The sequence below is a fragment of the Parasteatoda tepidariorum genome, chromosome 2 (assembly GCF_982258835.1).
Source record: "Parasteatoda tepidariorum strain Cologne lab strain chromosome 2, Ptep-v5.0, whole genome shotgun sequence".
In the NCBI taxonomy this organism is placed as follows: domain Eukaryota; kingdom Metazoa; phylum Arthropoda; class Arachnida; order Araneae; family Theridiidae; genus Parasteatoda; species Parasteatoda tepidariorum.
The window spans coordinates 48,710,458-48,731,614 of record NC_141756.1 but is presented as its reverse complement, the minus strand read 5'-3'; the positions used below and the strand labels follow the sequence as shown (position 1 = coordinate 48,731,614).

The 21,157-nt window shown below is 28.6% G+C and overlaps 1 protein-coding gene across 3 annotated transcripts in view; it reads right to left on the bottom strand.

The window, feature by feature from the left end:
* LOC107445990 (uncharacterized) overlaps window positions 1–21,157 on the bottom strand; it is a 38,873-nt gene that overhangs the window by 4,514 nt on the left and 13,202 nt on the right. For 2 of the 3 annotated variants that reach the window (XM_043047674.3, XM_087157293.1), the window contains exons 7-18: window positions 19,530–19,675; window positions 19,182–19,338; window positions 17,666–17,760; window positions 17,391–17,589; window positions 16,726–17,004; window positions 15,247–15,513; window positions 14,557–14,669; window positions 14,144–14,280; window positions 13,496–13,550; window positions 9,940–10,039; window positions 8,982–9,362; window positions 993–1,259 (exon numbers count right to left, since the gene is read on the bottom strand). In XM_043047674.3, coding sequence (XP_042903608.2) covers window positions 993–1,259; window positions 8,982–9,362; window positions 9,940–10,039; window positions 13,496–13,550; window positions 14,144–14,280; window positions 14,557–14,669; window positions 15,247–15,513; window positions 16,726–17,004; window positions 17,391–17,589; window positions 17,666–17,760; window positions 19,182–19,338; window positions 19,530–19,675 — 2,196 coding nt within the window. Of the gene's footprint in view, window positions 1–992; window positions 1,260–8,981; window positions 9,363–9,939; window positions 10,040–13,495; window positions 13,551–14,143; window positions 14,281–14,556; window positions 14,670–15,246; window positions 15,514–16,725; window positions 17,005–17,390; window positions 17,590–17,665; window positions 17,761–18,559; window positions 18,764–19,181; window positions 19,339–19,529; window positions 19,676–21,157 lie in introns of all 3 variants that reach the window. The other variant, XM_016060515.4, reaches the window with a different exon arrangement.

The window sequence follows — 21,157 nt, the reverse complement described above, 5'->3', positions numbered from 1 at the left end:
GGACTACAGAATCTAAGATTAAATGTCGTAAACTCAGAATTGTGCAGACTGTCCAAGCTGGTTATAAAATAAAATGTCATCTATCCAAATGGAAGTCTTCTTTGTTTTTGTAAACATAGTATATATATATATTTTTTTCAATTAACATTTATTACCATATAATTTAAACAGCATTGGCCTTAATAAAAATACAGTGATTTCTTACATTTGTCTTAAATGAATTAGCAGTTTCCCAAAATTTTAGCCAGCACAACCTTTTTTTTAATATTTATTTTACAAACAGTTGATTTTTTAAATGCATAACAGGATAAATGTGGCTTTAGATAACTTTGGAAATACTGATTTGGTGATGTAGTCTACCTATATTTCAGTTTGTCAGACATAATAAATAAAATAAAAATATTAAAGAAGGTGTAACAAAGTTTATAGATTAATGAGAGCTATATGCAAGCAGATATTAATGGCATTACCTTTTAAATTTCTGATAAAACAGAACAGTTTGTAGTATTATTTATATCAAAGACCAGTTGGCATAGAAAAAATAACCAAATGAAAAAAAAAATCCTTTAAAATAACGTCTCTCCTAAGCGATCTAGTTAAAATGTTTAAACTATTTTTAGGATAAAGAGCTTAATTCCTTCCTTTCATCCACTGTCCGAAATTCAGAATGTTGGCACAAAAGGTTTTGAAGTTTATACACACACAGACAAACTCTTTCTTTTATAATCAGATGTTCTGCAACACAGACAGGATGCAGAAAAATTAATGTCAATGATTTTCTTGAAGCTGCATATGTTACTAAACATGTGTAGACCCCCCCTTTTTTTTTTAACATTTCACACAGTACAACCATGTGTTGTGTAGTTCATTCTAAACCTCTCACCATTCAACAAGCACCTTCTATTGATACATATAAATACATAAAAAGTTAATAATAATAAATTATTCAAAAAAAAAAATAACTTATTTGAATGAGAGAAAATATATCTAACCTCTGATTGGATTTTGTACTGAGTTTCTCAGAAGGGGAAAGTTCACATTAGATGATGGTACATTGGCAGTTGAAGCCATACTTACAGGTCTCAATAAACCAGTATGGTGTGGGTTTAAGGGTGGTGGCCTTTGATTAAGTGCAGCATAAGTTGCAGCCATTTGTAAAGGAGGCATTGCAGAAGCATTTTGTTGCCTTGCCATCTGTTGATGCCAGGTAAATTTATTTAATGCATCCATGCTTGGATCCATGTCATGAATTCCAAGACCTAAATATTTAAAACATACATATTTTATTAAAAAAAATCTAATAAGAGTTTTGATTTAAGCCCATTCATTATTAGCAAATGCATTTATTTGATACATAACTGCTACACATATTTCAAAATTTTATTTCTATTTTTTTAATTTTATTTCGGCAAAAGACTGTTCTAGGGCCACAAGTTAAATTTATCTAATACTCTTAATTTCTTGAAATTCCTAAAATAGAATAATGGTGTTTTTAGAATAAAAAGTATTATAATCATATATCTAGTAAAATCAAATTGAATAATTGCATTTATAAAATAGAAATTTAATTTGTCACTAAAAGTTAATTTGACAAAAAACTTTCTTTATCTACTACTGTTTAAAACATAATAAAGTAAATAAACAAAAATAATAAGGGTACTTTTCTCCCAATGCTCAAAATCACAATGCAAGCTACATAAGAGAATAAATTAATCATAAATAGAAAAAATATAAGTTACAAATAGGGATTAATATGAGAGTAACAGAGATTTTTATCAAAAAGCACTAAGAAAGAAAACTATAGTATACAAAACAATATTGCAACTATTTTTTAAAAAAAAAAGAAACCACCAATTTAATATTTATTTTTTAGCAAAAATCACAATAATATGAAAATCCTACAAATTCCTAGTTATAACTTAAATTTAATAATATAAACATATTTCTTAATTTTAATACAGATACAATAGTTAAAGGACTATCTTAAAATGGCACAAAAAATTTGTTCAAAGATAATTCAGATAATTTTTATTAAAAAAAATTATATATATATTTAAGTGTAAATTTAGCAGGTAGTATGAAATATAAAGCAACACAATTTTGTCCTTACAATTTCTCTTTTTTAAAAAAAAAAATATATTTGTGAATTAGTTATTTTTTTAGTCTTTCAGTAATAATTAAAATAAATTTTTATTCAATAAAAAAACTTTTCTATGGTTCTGCACAAAATACTTATAAAAAATATACAGTAATTTAAGGGAATCTAGTTAAAATAGCTACAGCCAATTTTCCAAGCATAATTATATTATATAACATTTATCTTAAAATGTGTTGCAGCAAGTATTTGTTCATTATATGTGGAAAATTAACTAAGGATATATTAACTTTATTCTTATAAGTTTTTAAACAATGAAAATATTTTTACCATAATATATATATATATAATAAAATAAATGAAGGTATATTTTTTTAGTAGATATTTGTATAGCGCACATCTAGAGAAAATACAATTTCTTTTGAAATCTATTTCATTGTTAATAACAAAGTAGATAAAATAAAAAAAAGAAGTTACACATTTTTTAAAATAAATTCTGAAACTTTTGATTGTTTATCACAAAAATTTCAACATGAGCTTTTTCTTTTTACTTAATTACAAAAAGCTGCTTACATTATGTTTATTCCTGGATAGTGTCAGAGAAAAAATTAATTTTCAAACAATACTTTAAAAAAAAGAAAAAAGTATTGTTTAAAACTAAATTTTTGGCAAGCATATCAGTCATAATGGTTCAAACTGAAAACTGTTTTATCAGTCTTGAAGTATAAGCTTTCTATTGCCTTTACAAAATATCAATATAAATGTTGCATACGCCATGCAGCGCCACCTGTAGTTGAGCAGACTCCCTCTACATTCACTCACTGAACGGCTACGGTGAGCGAGCTCATTAAGATGTTCCAGCTCTAATTAATTTCTATTGTCATTTAAGTGTTTTTGTCATAATAAAAGCTTTAAAACGCAACCCTAGACTGCTTTGAAGCTTCATCAACACTCCCCGTCCGTAACATGGGGGCTCAGCCAAACCTGCTCAATTAAGCTAAAGTCAACAGCAGTATAAAAAGAAACAAGAATCCTCCTACAGCTACACCGGCAAAACGAAACTGCCGCCATTGATCATCAACAGCAAAAAACTGCCGTTCCTTCAAATCCACACCGTTGAAAAAATATTTGGAATCATCACGCAAAGGATAAAATTAACGGATTTACTTTCAATTTCAAAAAATACAGGTAGGAGCAAGTTTATTATTAAACATGTATAAAAATACAAGAAAAGAAGATCTACTACAGATCGCATTTGAATTAGGAATAACTGTACCGGAAAATGCTACGTTAATTACTCTAAAAGGCTTAATTGAATCAACTGATGTGTTCAAAGAGAACGTAGATTTCGTTAAAAATCTAGTTGCATCAACCGTCGAAGAACGAAAAGCCCGCGAAGATAACGAAAGTGCTAAAATAGAATTAGAAAAAATTAAGCTCGCACAGCTAGAACGCCAAATCGAATTAACAAACCTTCGAAACACTCCTAGTGCCAACCTGAACTCATCTAGAAATTCAGACGCAAGTGAAGATGGTCCCGATATCGAAAGTATTATTAGAAGCGTCCGAACACTTAGCATGCCTGTGCCGACAAGACCAGAGAACTACAGTTTATTTTTTCAATCTCTTGAACGTTCGTTTACCACAAAAAGAGTACAGGATGAAATAAAATCTGAAATATTGATAAATATTTTAGGCGAAAAAGCAAGTCACGTTTTATTACACATTTCAGAAAATGATCTCCGAGATTATGAAAAAGTCAAAAATGCCGTTTTGAAACAATTTCAGCCAACACCACACGAATGTTCAATGAATTTTCGAAAATCTCAACGCATGCCTGATGAATCGCACACACAATTTGCTTCACGATTAACAACATCCTTCGAGTATTATTGCAAAATACGCAAAGCAACTGACTTTAAAACATTATCCCAGTTAATTATCGCCGATAAACTCTATTCAACATTAGATTATGAAACTCAATCGCATATTGCCATAATTCAAGGTGAAGAATGGTTAAAACCTCCAGAACTTGCTCAAAAATGTGATATTTTCTTTACGTCGAAACGAAAGTCGCTAAGTGAAACAAAATATAATGAACAATCCTTTAACCGCGGACAAAATTTCAGAAGAAATCAGCAGAGTCCAAAACACTACCGTCAACAACCGTTCGACAACAAGCAAAAAAATAACTCATATCAAAGCTTTAATCGTAATTCATATGAGAGAAATTCTACAGAATACCAAGCACGAAATAATCCGCGCGAAAACTTTCCCAGAAACGAAACTAATTCAAATCGTAGATTTAACTCAAATCGAGACCCTGTTTACAAAGTCGAAGCTAAAATATTTAATGAATCTAAGCATGAATTACAATATGAAAACATTTTCGTTAATGATAAACTAGTCATTCAATCGTTAGTTGATTCGGGAGCCAACATTATTTGCGTACGAGAACACTTAATTCCCCCCAAAACAAAAAGTGTCGGAACTGTTCAATTAACTTGTGCTTTCGGAAATGAAGTACAAGCTGAACTTTCAAAAGTAAAATTATCGCTTCCAAGTTTTCGTGAAAATCCTATAACAGTAACGGCAGCCGTTTGTAAAAATCTTTATTGTGATTTAATAATTCCCCCAAATATTTTGGATGATTTAAATGAAGCAAAAAAAGAATATGATCGAATTTCAAAAGAAAATATGATTTCTCCTTATTCTAAAACTAAATTTCCTTTGCATAAAAACGAACAAAAAAATACTTCTAAATTAAGCTCTATGTCTAAAAAAGAAAATCAAATTACTTCTTTCATTTCAGAAAACGATAATTTTTCTCCCCCACTTTCTAAAAATAGATCTGACAAGGGTGTAATACAGTTGCGTAAGTTAGATGAAGGTCAGTCATTCTTTGAGATTGAGAATAATAATGAACCACTCCCTTTTCAAACTGAAACCGAAAATTTGTTATGCGAATGCAAAAGTACTTCTACTCAAAATTTATTTGAAAAACAAATAAATGAGTTTGATTCAATGGCGTATGCGCGTAATAGGAAAGCGGAAACTGCCAAATCACGTGATCAGAGTGCTCGTTCCGATGTAAATAAACAAACCGAAACCGATATATTTTCGTCAGCCGAAACAGAAACAAACTATTTTAATTCTTCAAATCCGGAAAATAAAGAGATTAAAAATGCGTTTATTGAAAATACGGATTATTGTTTATCTAATATAAATATAGTTAACGCCGATGTTGATTTATCTCATTTAAAATCCGATACGCGTGCCGAAATTGAACAACTTATTAAATCTTATAGACCAAATAAAATTAAGAACACTAATTATGAAATGCAAATTTTTCTTCAAGATGAAATCCCAGTTCATCAACGTCCGCGCCGCCTATCTATTTTCGAGAAATTAGAAGTTAATAAGCAAATTAAAGAAATGTTAAACAAAGGTATAATTAGAGAAAGCACTTCAGATTATTCTGCTCCTATAGTCTTATGTAAAAAACAAGATGGCTCAACTCGCATTGCGATTGATTATCGATGTTTAAATAAGAAGTTAATTAAAGAAAGATTTCCACTCCCAATTATGGATGACATTTTCGATAGACTACAAGGTGCTTCAGTCTTTACAAATCTGGACTTAAGAAATGCGTTTCACCACGTAGACATTCATCCTCAAAGCTGCAAATACACTTCGTTTGTGACACCAGATGGACAATTTGAATTCAACAAAGTTCCTTTTGGCCTTTCCAATTCACCAGCAGTATTTCAACGATTTATACAAATTGTTTTTCGAGAACTCTTAGAAGACGGGACATTGATTTTATATTTGGATGATGTGATTGTTCCATCAGATGATGAGTCCGAAGGTCTTCAAAAACTCCAGAAAGTTTTCAAAGTAGCTTCCGACTATGGACTTGAATTTAATTTCAAAAAATGCAATTTCCTGCAAAGAAAAATTACCTTTCTTGGACATATTTTAGAAAATGGTACGATTAGTCCCTCAGCAGAAAAGACAAAAGCTGTTTTAAATTTTCCAAAGCTCCAAACTGCTAAAGATGTTCAATCATTCCTAGGCCTAACAGGATATTTTAGAAAATTTATTAAAGATTATGCAATTATTGCACGACCACTAAGTGATCTTCTTAGAGACAACGTTCCATTTCATTTTGGCCCAGAACAGCAACAAGCTTTCCAAACGCTGAAGCAAGCCTTATCAACTGAACCTGTGCTACACCTTTTCAAGCAGGGCTCACCTTTACAGCTTCATTGCGATGCATCATCAAAAGGAGTTGGCGCAATTCTGTTCCTGCAATCTGATTTAGATGACAGCCTACATCCCATTCATTATATGAGCCACAAGACATCCCCACGAGAAGAAAAATATTCATCATACGAATTAGAAGTTTTAGCTATAGTGCAAGCACTCAAAAAATTTCGTCATTACCTCGTAGGCACCAAGTTCAAAACTTTCACAGATTGCCAAGCTTTCCAAAAGACTATGTCAAAAAAAGAACTGCCACCTAAAATTGCTAGATGGGCAATGTTACTAGAAGATTTCGACTATGAAATAATACACAGACCTGGAAAACAGATGAAGCATGTCGACGCTCTTAGCCGATATCCTGTCATGACAATCCAAGTTGACGAAACAACCCAGAAAATCTGCCATGCCCAAGCCAAAGATGAATACACACAAGGCATAAGACAACTAATCGAACACTCTCCAACTACAGACTACAAGTACAAAAACAACATCCTATACAGAGTAGTAAACAATCAAGAACTCTTAGTCATACCTCAAGATATGCAAAAACAAATAGTTCAACTACAACACAACAAAGGCCATTTTGGTATTAACAAGACAGAAGACATGGTTAAACAACAATTTTGGTTCCCAAATCTAAGAAAGACTGTTGAAAATGTAATCTCCAATTGCATTCCATGTATACTTTCATCACGTAAAGTAGGAAAACAAGAAGGTTTCTTGCATCCCATCCCAAAAGGAGACATTCCTCTTGATACATACCACATAGACTTTCTTGGTCCCTTACCCAGTACAAATAAGAATTACAAATACATTTACACCGTCGTAGATGCTTTCACCAAAGTCTTATGGATTTATCCAGTCAAGTCAACATCAGCTAAAGATGCCTTGGATAAACTACAACTGCAACAAATTACTTTTGGAAATCCAAGAAGAATCATCTCAGATAAAGGATCCGCATTCACCTCAATAGAATTCAAGAAGTACTGTGAAGACGTACAAATTGATCATGTCACAATCACCACAGGTCAGCCACATGGGAATGGACAGGTGGAAAAATTTCATGCTACGATAATCTCAGTCATCACCAAGTTAACCCTTGACAACCCCAGCAAATGGTTCAAGCATGTACCAGCAGTCCAACGTGTAATCAACAGCACTGTTTCTTCAACAACAAAGTTTACACCCTTCGAGCTCTTAACAGGAGTTAAGATGAGAAATAAAGAAGACCTGCACATCAAGAAAATCCTCGAGGAAGAACACATACATATTTCACTTGAAAATCAACAACAAATGCGAAAAGAAGCAAAAAGCAATATACTTGAAATGCAAGAAAAAACCAAGCACAATTATAATACTAGACGAAAGACAGCAACGAAGTATAAGCTCCACGACAGAGTTGCCATCAAACGAACCCAATTTGGGACAGGTTTGAAACTTCGACCAAAATTTTTCGGTCCATACACAGTGACAAAAATTAGACCCAACGATAGATATGATGTTCACAAGATCGGTATAGGAGAAGGACCAACTGTCACATCCACATCAGCAGACTTAATGAAACCGTGGGAAGATCCATAAACTTTTTCCTTTTTTTTTTCATATGAACTATGAACTTTTCAATTGTGCAAGAACTCTTACACTGACTTTCGATTTTTTTTAAAAAATTTTTTAGTGCAAGAACTTTTACACAGACTCTCAAATTTTTTTAAAAAAATTTATTATTTTCATTTTGAATTTTATTACATAAATCAAATATTAATTGAACATATTTAACTGAATATTAATAACAAATTTCTATTTTAATCATCAAAATATTCATATTGATCATATTGTGGTCATTTTCAGAAGTGAGATAAAAATTTTTTGTAGATTTATATATTTGAAAATATCTTTTTATTACTTATTTTCTGCTAGTTTTATAGGTTGAAGAGAAATTCATTTGCTTAATAATTTTGAAAAGTGTATTTTTACTTCATCAACTATATATTATATTAAAATTGAATATATTTAGAATTAGTTTAGATTTAAATTTTCATTAGTTTACTGTTTTATATATCAATTCAATTGTCAAAATATTTCTGTCGTCAATATTTTCTTTTTATTGTGATGTTTAATATTTACCTTTAAAGCAATTAGTCGGAGACCGACTAAGTCAGGATGACAGAGTGTTGCATACGCCATGCAGCGCCACCTGTAGTTGAGTAGACTCCCTCTACATTCACTCACTGAACGGCTACGGTGAGCGAGCTCATTAAGATGTTCCAGCTCTAATTAATTTCTATTGTCATTTAAGTGTTTTTGTCATAATAAAAACTTTAAAACGCAACCCTAGACTGCTTTGAAGCTTCATCAACACTCCCGGTCCGTAACATAAATGCTAAAATTTATAACTGGCAACAATTACTCTCTTTACTTATTACTCCAGCATGAGCTCATAAAATAAAGATCTAGAGAGAGATAAATAAATTTTCCTCAACAATATTACTTCCTTCCTATATTGAACATTGCAAAAATATTGACTAACTGTAAAAGAAAAGTTGAAAAACAGACTAATTACGCTTAATAGACATACAGAAAAAGTGAAATAAAAATTTAAAAGACTTAATCAACAACTTACCCTGATTGTTACTTGATAAAAATGACTTGTTATGTGTGACTGGAGGTTTATTAGGTGCCATTGCACTTCTTGCAAGATCATTAGTCGGGTTAAGAGGTTGAGTCATACCAACTTTAACAATAGGCCTGCCTTGATTGGGAATGACTAATGGATTAACAGAGTTCAATGCACCATGAATAGAGCGTGGCTGATTATTACCTTGCCCATGAACAGCTCTAGGACCTTGGTTTAAGCTGGCACTGGTGTAAGAAGATGTGAGGTGACTGTTATTCAGAGTGGCCAAATTACTTTCAAAACTAGTTTGATGTCCAGAATTCGGCATTGTAACAGAATTTGATTTTGGAAAATTCTGAATGTTATCAGATATTTTGGACTCAATACCTAAAATGAGTATAAAAGAAGTTTTAAAAATTTAAATAAAAGAGAAATTAGTTTAATGTCATCACAGCATAACTATTAAAAAAGTAAAATAAAAGAAAATTTAGTAATCAATTCTACCAGCTTTCGCTTTACGGATGGAACATTGAAGATGAAAAAAGTAAATAAAGTACAAACTAAAAATAAATATCACAATAAACTAGAATTTAAAAGCTAGTTTTGCAAAGAAATAATTATATATCTATTTTAATTTATTAAGATTAACTTTAGATTTAAAAAAATGCGTCTTTAGAGCAAAGGTGTTACAAGAGGCAAAATTCAGTATTTTAGCTCTTTGGAGACCAACTACGCAAACAGTCAAGTATTTAAATTAAACAAATTATAAACAAATGAAAAAAGCTAGTTTGTAACATCAATAGAGCAGCACATTCAACGTCACTGAGGGTTGGAACAAAATTAATTTAGGATGACAAAGGATCATCATTGAGGCTCTAATTAAAAATAATTTAAGAAAATAAAATAATCCAATAGTAATGGCTGAGTAAGAAAAAGAAAAATGACTTGCAGTAATTATTATTACCATTTTGACTTCCATTTTTCAGTTCTTTGTTTTCCACCTTCTCTGATTGTATTTTTCGCATCACTGAAGTTGGAGTGAATGCAATAGTTGGACTAAGACCCTAATTTGAAAGAAAGAAAAGATTTAGAGTTTCTATTTATGAAATCTAAAATTTCAGACTCTAAAGGCAGCTTTATATAATAAAATTATTAATTTCCTTTTTAAACAAAATTACAAATTTGGCTGGGCTGTGCCTTCAGCTTTTGTTGATCATCGGCGAACAAACAAAAGAAAAACAAAAAAATCAATTTGAACCTTTTCAGTAAAAAAAAAAAAGTTATCTAAAGGCAATTATAGTTGTAATCATTGTATTTTTCAATATAAAGGTACTAATTGAAATAAATATAGAAGCCAAAATCCTTCTTCTGGCAGCTGAATAAAAATATTTATATAAAACTAAATATTTTTCGCAAATTTGATTTCAATCAATTAAAAAAATTTGATTTAAATCATTACAACCAAAATTACAAATAGCAATATTTTAAAAATAAGTTTCCAAATAAAATATGTTCTTCAAATCAAATTAGAAATAGGGGAGAGTCGGGTAGCCACGCCCACTTAAGGAGTATTGCTTACATTTCTGTATAATATTGAGTAATAATCAATATTTTTGTATGTTTCTATTGTTTTATCATCTAATTAAATAATGCAAAAAGAATAAACCAAAAAAAGAATAGTTTAACTTAAAAAAATAGAAATTTTAAGAAACCTGTTTTTCAGCACTTTTTAAAATGTGTCGGGTAGCCCTGTCTAGTCACAAAAATTATGTTTTTTGACTGTTTTTTCAAGTGTAAATGAAAATGACCATTGTATTGACAATAGATAAACCTCGTTTATCATTTTTATCACAAAATTATTTTATTTATTACAAATTTATATACTTTTAGTGAATTCTATCATTTAATAACAACAATATTTGTTGTTAAAAATGCATATAACATTCCAATTTGAAGCAATAAAATAATAATCTTTGCAACCTTACATTTATCGAGGAAATAAAATTGGGTGGTGATACCCGACATTCATGTGAGCGGTGCTACCCGAAATCCAATTTTTTTGCAAATTTGTAATTACTCGAACAATTTTTTACATATAAACTTCTTTCTTTGTGGAAATTAAACTTAAGACTAAATACTTTAATGCTGTATGTAAAGAAAAAATTATTTTTTAGTATTAAAATGAAGTTTAATCGAAACATTCAACCAATTTTCTTAATTTCATGACTACTGTATTCAACAAATTTTCAAAACTTTTGTTTACCATGTTAACAGCTGCATAAATACTTGAAACTTTGTAAATAATCTTTTTTAAATATAACAATTAATGTCCGATGGCCCATTGACTTGAAAAAATATTCTATACATATGAAATTGACAGTGGACGGGGGTACCCGATTGGTGGGGCTACCCGACTCTCCCCCATATTTTTTTTTAAATCTTTAAACTGGAAGTAAAAAAAAGAGAGAGAAGAAAAAACAATAAAATTTAATGCCTAAAAGAGAAAAAACTTACAAATTTCAAAAGTCTAATATAGAAAAAAATACCTATTTGTAAAGTTAAACATAGAATCTTATTGATAAACCAAAAATCACAAAATTTTAGTGAATGCTTAATGTAGCATTTTCCTTATAAGAGGAATAAAAAGTAGAATAAATTCTAGTAATTAGAACCTCAATAATAAAAGTTTATGAATGCATTAAAAAATGACTGATTTTATACAGCACTTTATTTTTAAGCAACTAATCTGAAATGTTTTTTATTTTTTTCAAACAAACATGTTACTTTTCGTCTTTGAGTTTATTTACCCTGTTAGTCAGCCACAAAAATATGTTATAAACACATATCCGTAAAGGGATAAAGAAAAACAGGATATTTTACAGGGGAAAAAAAAAAAATGGAATAGTGTACATTTAAAAAAAGTGAAAATCACAAGCTGAAAAATGCATAATTCTCTCGACTCAAATATAATAAAAGTAAATTGTATCCTTCTCACCCCCTAAAATAAAATACACAATTTTTAATTTCGAAATTTATTTTGTTTAGAGCAGAGAGTCTCAACATTTTTCAATAAAACTTTATAAATGAAGCAATGAACAACTCATAATAATTTGAGATTAATACATAGAAAATTATTAATAGAACTGATGTATTAAAAAATAATCAGCATCAATTAGTTAATATTCCCTTTTATCAATACCTGATTAAATTTTAAAACCCAGCTCAAGACTTAATCAAATTATACCAGAGTAGCAAATTATGTAGAAAGCAAAACACAATGAACCTGGTTAACATTTTTGTACAAAAGTAACTTAAAAGATGACTCCTCTATTTTTGTTGGTTTTTAAAAAAATGAATGCCTTTCCAAAGAGTTTGGAACATTGAATCTTGGGGATAAGGCTACATAATAAGTTAGAACTATTTTTAGTGGCATTATTACTTAAAATAAAAAGATGTAGTGAAAATCTAAATCTTTGATTCTTCAAATTGATTATTATAAAATTCACATTTGTATTCAAAACACAAATATTGAAAATGTTGGGACAAAAAGATAATTAGAATAAATAAAGACTATCTTTTTTTTTTATCAAGATCGCTACAAACTGTTTATATGTTAATTTTCTAATAGTTATAATAAAATGTAAATAAGCAATTCCTCTCCATTTAATAATAATAATAATTAAAAAAAAAAAAACATTTCAATGAACATTTGTTTATAACACATGTTGTTACATTTGTTTTCTAACATAAAAATGAAACAATCAGGCTTGTGTTCAATAGGTTAAAAATGATCCTATTAATATACAAAATTGAAGCTTATTTCTTTAAATTAACAGATATTATTAAACAATCTTTTATTATGTTTTCCAAAATAAAACATTTACCATGTTAATGAATGGCTCCAGACAAAAAAGCAAAATCAAGTAGATTTCATGAAATAAAATAATGTTTGCAACATATTTCATATATAGGGGGTATTTAATGAGATTTTTATAACCAATAATGTAAAATTATAAATAAAAGTGTATTACTCTTAATAGTTACAAAATAAAATTTACTATAGTAGTTTAAGTGTATAATTGACAGAGAAAATAAAAACCCTTAATATGTTCATTTCTTGAATCCACTTTAGTAAGTTGCAAGTATTAAAAAAGTCGTAAAAGTCAAGACAGCAGCACAATTTGTTTTTTAAAAATAATGTCAAAAATTAAATATTTAATTTTTTGTCAAAAAAGAAAGTTTAACAAAAAAAATGTAAACCAGTTACTCTAAATAAAGTAAGATTTATTCCTCTTCAAATTAACATTACTCGTGTCATCAATATTTAGTTATATTATTAAATTCAACTTCCAAATAAACAATAAGCAAAAGAAAATTAAAAAATAGGAACTTTTTTTTAAGAAATTTTCTAAGATACATAAAAACAAGAAGAATTCTTGATAAATAATAAGACTGAGAAAAATAGTCTACTAGATTTTTCAGTATCTATGTTTTATAAATAAAAAAAAAAAAATACTTACTTTAAGTGGTGATGGAGTCATGCTGTTTTTTGCAGACATAACAGGAGAGCTTGCTCTAAAAAACAAGAAAATGTTTGCATTTAATGACTTGTACAGTAAAATCAAACTGGATTTTAATAAAAGGAAAATATACATTAGATATATTTAAATATTTTCTACACTCTTTATTACATCTCTATACTCATTAACCTAACATTTTGAAAAATAGTAACAGACTTGTTACTGATCTGCAGAGGTTTCTTCACAATTGAATTTCATTGTTAACTATCTTTCGCTTATTTTTATTTATGAAATTTTTAGCACACGTCGAAAATGCAAATAGATATTGCAATCTCACTAAAGTTAAAATTCCATTTTAATATGACAGCATTAATATTACTAAACATTGAATTCTTTAACATTGGTAAATACACATTTCGTAATTTAGAAAAAAAAAAAAATCTATTTCAACCTTTTGCACATGGGCAACAAGATTTGATATGATCCTGCATCAAATTTAAAAGAAAAAAAAAATTGACAAAGATAAATTTTTATTCTATCAACGTTGTTTAAAAAATTATTCAACTTTGATAAAAATTTTTTTTAAACCAGCCTTATACCTCAGTGAAAGAGAAACTTAGTTGATTTTACAGAAGACTTAACACTTACCTTTGTGCTTCTTGCCTCTTTCGAAAGTTTTCCTTTTGTTCTTCAAGTTTCCTTTTAATTAGAGCATTTTGTAATATAGATTGAGTATGAACAGCAAGTTCTTGTGGAGATGGAACTCTTTGCAAAACCACAGGATTCTAAAATTTTTTTTCTTCATATTAATCTATTTTAAAGTTACTTTTTCTATAATAAGCTATGTAAATTTTCACATAAATGTAAAAATTTTAAATGTAAATATTACTAAACATAAATTTCAGTTAAAAGTTTTATCGTGACAACTATATTTTAACATGATAAATATAAAATATTAAGAACAAATCATACAATGAAGCCAAATAATTAAATAAAAATGATATTTTTTATCCTGATCAATATATTACATTATAAATAGAATAGCAATCTAAAGTTTGTACCTGAACTTGCAAGGTGTTTGAACTTGCTGCATTTTGAACCATAGCTTGAGCTAAAGCAGCTGGGTGTATAGGTGCTGGCGCATGACTTAAAGCTGGTGGCTGCTGACCAAACACTTTAAAAAGAAATATATTTCAAAAACAAATATTCATAAACTATAATTAACATGTTAAATTTAACAGTTTTGATAATTAGAGTGAGTAGCTTTGTTTTTAAAAAGCAAAAAATGCTGGAAGTTATTGTAATAGTTTAACGAATAAAATTTACCAATAAATGCAATGTGCACTTAATATTACTAATGGGACACATAGCATAGTATTTATGATAAAAAAAGAGGAACAAGCTTTATAAGCACACTTTCGGAGTACTGGCAATTCTTTTTGTATATATTATATGTATATATCAGCTAATTATTATGAGGAGTATTTCTTTTGGAAACTAAGGTTAAATTTTGTACAATTATTATGACACAATAAATTTGATCAATTATTAGCCTTCCCTTAAAATTTGAAAGCTAAACATTTAGTGCCAATTTTAAATTATGCTTATGTACAGATTTTTATAAAAATCATGTATACTGTTAAAACTCAGCTTAAGAAGAATTTTTATTTTCAGAAAAACATTTAAACTACACTTAATATTAAAAACAGTTTTACACTTGAGAAAACTAACAAGAGGATAGAAATCCTTACCAAGAGGGGATGGTATACGTCCTTGACTAGGAATGGCTGAACCAATGGCTTCAGAAGGCATTGGCGATTGGCGAGGACTGATTCCCAAAGTTGGGAGAGCCAATGTTTGTTGAATGGGAATATCTTTGGCGGACGGACAACGGCGTTGTGGCATAGGTTGCAATACAGAAGATTGAGGTAAATTGTGAAGAGGGTGTTGTTGTTGCTGCTGCTGCTGCTTTAATATGGAAGATAGTAGCTCACGCTGTCTTTGATACTGGATAACAGCTGTAAAATAAACATAAGGATAATTTAATAGCGTTCTCTATTTTCTTTCAAAATTGAATATTAATTAGTTGAGAGCTTAATTCATGTAAAAAATTTAAATCAAATAATTAAAATAGACAATTTGCAATTTTAATCATCTTATTTGTAAAAAATACATAGAGTTAAACTTTTAAAGCTAATAATAATCAATGATTAAGATTTCTGTCACGACCTTAAAGAGAATTTGAAAAGTGAGAGTAAGTCATGTGCAAATATAAAAACTATCAGATGTTATGCCTCTCTTTTTTTTGTATTAAATTTCTAGAAGGCATTGATTTAAAAATATTAACTAGTAAACAATCCCTTATTTCATTATTTAGAAAGTTACCTGATTATTAGTTGGATAATGAATTAATATAACTGTAGAAAGACATTCACCGAAAATTTTGAAATCACAAATCTTCATCATGCAAAATTGAACTCATAACAGAATCTTCAAAAACAGTTAATAAGTAAATACACTCACTATTTTCTCTGTAAAATTTAAGTTTAGGAAAGTTTAACTAGCTCAGTTTTGTTTTTTCATTATATTACTCAAAAGTTAAAAGTTTTGAAATTAAATGGACAGATAGATAAGATGCAACTACTTTTTTTGTACAATTTTCAGTCTCCCAATAGAACATGACAAATTTTTGTTTATAATAGTTACTAAGTCTTATTTATAATAAAATAAACAAAACACAGGTGAGCAAATGTAATACAACATCATAGCATACTATTTTTGAGAATCAGGATTTTAAATGAAACTGATATTTTCCTTTCTTTCTTAAATTACAAAATATCAGGTAATTATTTCAAATTTTGAAGACAAATGTAAACTAAATCATTGGAACAATGTTTAATTTTTTATTTGAACTATACCCATAAATTTCTATTTCTTAGTATCAAAATCTTATTATTTCGGAATCAGAAAATTATTTTGCATGAGTATTAGGGCAAATAATTTTTGTTTTGATTCTAAAAAAATATCCAATAGCATTATTCAACATTAACATAAACTATAACAACCTTTTAAATAAATATTGTATATTTCCTCACTTTTAAATAACTGAGAAAAAGAAAATTTACATATTTGCCTAATGACAAAACATCTATAAATTCTTCCCTCAAAAAATTTAATGTAAAGAAGTAGTAAATCTTAAAAAAATAGAAGGAAAGAAATAGAATATTCACAATTAATCATCTGTGGATCATTTCTATTAAGTGTTGAAGAGCTTTGCAGGCTTGAGGATGAAGGACTGACAGCTTGAGGAGTAGAGCCAAGAAGTTTAGTGATCATATCAACAGTTAATCCAGGATTTTGTTGTTGCATATGATTTTGAAGTTGATGTAACTGTTGCTGCTGATGGATTTGCTGCATATGCTGCTCGTGTTGCTTTTGTTGTAACAAATGAGCAAATATATCATTTGTGGGCTCCCTAGGAGCTTGAGAAAATTGAGTGGAAGACATTCCTATAATAAAAAATGTAAAATTTAATTTGCAGTTTTCAAAAATAAATTAAATTAGTACTTTATTAGTACTAATTTAAAATTAAGTAATGAGGATCAATTACTTTTTAAATCAGCAGTAATATTTTTAAATATTAAATTTTTTAATTATTTTTAATTAATCTTATTTTTAATTAATAAATATTTTATTTTTAATTAATTAAATATTAATATTTTTAATACCTAAAGAGTTATAAAATAATTTTTAAGTGAATTTTTTACAGTTCTTTAGTTTTGAAATGCCAAAGCTAAAAGAATGTAATTCTCAACAATAATCCTTCAATTAATACTAAAAATTAAATTAGTCAAAAATTTGTTACAGCATAAAGCCATTTTAGTAACATATTTACCAGGTGACAGTTTAAACATAGGCTGTTTTTCTTCAAACATTTGGAATACTTGTTGAACAGGGGAAATATTTGAAGTCGGTTGATTTGTTCTTAACATATCCTGAAGAAGATCTTGTTCTTGAACAGCTTTTGATTTATCTAGAGGTCCAATACTTAAAGATGCAGTTGGAGAGCTTCTGGAATCGGACATATGCTGCAACTATAAAATACCAAGTCAAATATGGATTCTTTTTAATAAAGAAATAATGTGATATGTAAAAAAAATAAAATTTTACCAGTTTGTCAAATGCAGATTTTTCTTCTTGTTTTTGATCACCCAATACTAGTTTTTTCAAATCCGCTTCTAGCTCTTGCACAGTTTTTCCAGATTCTAAAAAATATCAAAGATACAATTTTAAGATATTGCCATGTGCACCTCACTTTTTATAGATGTTTTGAGACTAAACAGATAACAAATTACATTGAATAGGAATAGAATGTTAAAACACTAACTTTTATAAGCATAGAGTTTTGTGCTTAAAAATATTGATCAATTTCAATAATGGCTTACTTTAAAAAAAAGTATGTTTTATAACATCTCTGGAACTTTATCACCATAACACTGATTTGGAGAACTTTTAAAACTACTCTGCCAACTTCCAAAACAGAAATATCTGATGCATCAATTTAATAATTATATATTTATTTCCCTGCAGTTAATATTTTCATTAACTGATGTTATAGGTAAAAAAATTTCATACGAAAAACAAATTAAAAAACTTAAATTTTTTTTTTTTTACATTGTTACATAATTACCAGTTCAAAGAATACTAAACATAGTAAGTTTTATAAATTTAGAAAAAAAAAAAAGAGCTTCGATACTTTGAAATTTAATGGATATTGGATACTTACAGTAACAAAATATAAAAAGTTTGGTATAAAAATAAAAGGATAAAAAAAAGCATAAAAATGTTACTAACACATCTTGCTATCTGATCTGAGCAAGAAATCTACTTGGAGAATATACCAAAAATACAACTGGACAACATATAAACTAAATTTTAGAAGAAAAAAAAAGCAGTTTTTTATGTCATCACTAATAAGTCTAGAATAAACATAAATGCTAAAAGGAAAGACTCCTGTATAACTTTTTGTTATAAGGACATGCATAGAAGGTGCATAAACACTACCTTTCATGTTTGCCAAAGTTGTTGTTTCGTTATTTGATTTCATTGTTTGGAAGATATCCATGATGTCTTTATTAGTATTAGACTGCATAGTTTGTGACATTGTGTAGCCAGTAGAATGTGATTGTGCTGGACTGATTGGAGTAAAGAAGTTATCCGAGGAATTTTCTGTTGGAGATGGTATACTCAGCTGGGGTTCTACAATACCTTTAAAGGGAAGTGTTAGTGTTAAACATAAAATAGAAATCAGGATAGAAGAGAAAACAAAAAGTGTTCATGAAAAAAAAAGAAGAAAATACATAAATATGTTGCTTTTGGATGCATGGTATATCATCCTGATTTGGATGCATATGGTGCTTTTTGTATGCCTAAAGAGATATTAGAATATAAATGTTAGCACAGAATTAATAAAATTTTAATAGGAATAAGTGGGTTTATAGTAGCAAAGAATTCGTTATTTTTTTTGGTTTTTGATAGATAATAATTTGATCTGAAACAATAATTAGATTAAATTGTGGAAACGGAACACCCCAGAAATAGATTCAAATTTAAATAAATTAGTTAGCCAAATAAGATCTTTGAAAAGATTAATTAAATGTAAATATTTAAAAAAAAATTGCCTTACTGTTTAGAACATTAGCTATTAGTTCTTCTTGAAGTGAAGATCTGCGACTATTATTCCCAGATTCAGTTAGTTCATTCACTGGGCTTTCTTTGCGAAACCATTGACTGAAACGACTACAACCCATTTCATTATTTTCATTTGGGGGAGGAGAAGTACTCTAAAATAAAAAAATTTTGACGTTTAAAAACAAGCAACAAATATTTAAATTAAACATAACAATCTAATAGTAGTTGGATTATACAAATGGTGAAATACAAAATCATAGAAAAATCATAGTTAGTCAAGAAACAAATAAGAGGCGAAAAAAATCTTAAAAACAAGTAATGTATTAACCTATTGTGAACTTACTGGAATAAATCCAGGGGGCATCCAATCAATTTTAAATAAGTCATCAATCTCAAACCCAGCTGAAATAGGTTTATTGTCCTTAGGTTCTTCATCAACTACTTTTTCTTCATTTACCTCTTCAATAGGCTTTTTCAACTCTTCTTCAGCTAAATTAAAAAATTAAATAGGTAAGGGTTTGAATGTAAAAGTAAAAGAAGCATTGTTAATGACATTAAAAGGTACAATTGGGAAATCACGATCCAATTATCCTACCAAGCAACAGATCACAGACACTGAATCAAGAGACATACTGCATTGTTATTTTTGCAATTTTTTTCTTAAATTTTAAGTAACTTTTATTTCTTAATTTGAAATTAATAATTAAGATATTAGCAGTTTTTAGATATCCAAATAAATTTTAAGTTCCATAATCCAGAAAAGTTTTGTTTGGTTTTCTTGAAGTTCTGTAGGTTGAGAGAGGGAAGGGAAGAGAAATGTTTTATTTTCTTCTGTGTGTCTGAAAGAATAGTTTTTCTGATAAGCAGCAGCCAATCAAACATTAAGGAATGGCATGGCTGATTTTGTTTTCTCATTGATTTCTGAGGGTATGGGGAAAATTCATTGCACATGCATATCAGTGAACAGAAAATGAAAGAAATACAAAGAAAAATATATCCCTATTCTTAATTAAGAAAATAAAGCGTGACGGAAATACAAAATATTAACTGGAATATGAAATCAAATAAAATAAGACTTTATTCAACAACAAAATAGAAATATAGTTGAGCTGAATTTAATTCAGGGTTGGCAGGTTTTTGACATGTGACAGTTTTTGACAGTTTAAACCATGGTTTAAACCGTCACGTCAAAAACCTCACTGTCAAAAATGTCGAAAATGTCAAAAACCTATATTCATATGTGAAATTTAATTAATACATAAAATTTATATATTTTTTAAAGGATAGTGTTTCTAAATATGTTCTAGAAAAAATAAATTTTAAATTTTGAAGAAACACTTATATTTTGAATAGTAACCAAAATCTTGTACTATTGAAAACTCACATCTTTTGTAATATTATGCATTAATTTTTATGTGTTATTGAAAATCTGCAGTGATATTATTAAGAAACTTATTTATAACCAAATTTAGTGTATAGTATAGATTATACTAAAAATTAGACATTTTTAAAGATAAACATTAGCAGTTTTGTACATTAGACATCTTCTTTTAAAGAAAAATCTTTTTAATATTCTTTTAAATCTTCTTAATAATCTTTTTAACATAAGACAATACAAATTTAAGTGCTTTCTGTTAAATACACAGAGTAGTTAGTGTCGATTTACAGTATATTCAGCCTATTCATTTACTATGCTGAAAATTTAGTTTATCCAAATACAGTAGAGAACCATTTATCCGGTATCCAGATAACCGGGAAACCAGAAAACCGGGAAAAATTTTGCTCAATTTTCCCGCCATTTTAAACTAGAACGAAAAAAGCGGAAATTGGACTCATCCTTGAAGTTGAGTAGAGGAAAATGTAAGGAAGGGAAATTTTTTTTTCCCCGTTTACCCAGAGAAACGTCATTTCCTCCGTGACCTTGAAGGCAGGGAAGGGAGGAATGTTTTATTTTTTTTCTTTAGGCCGTCA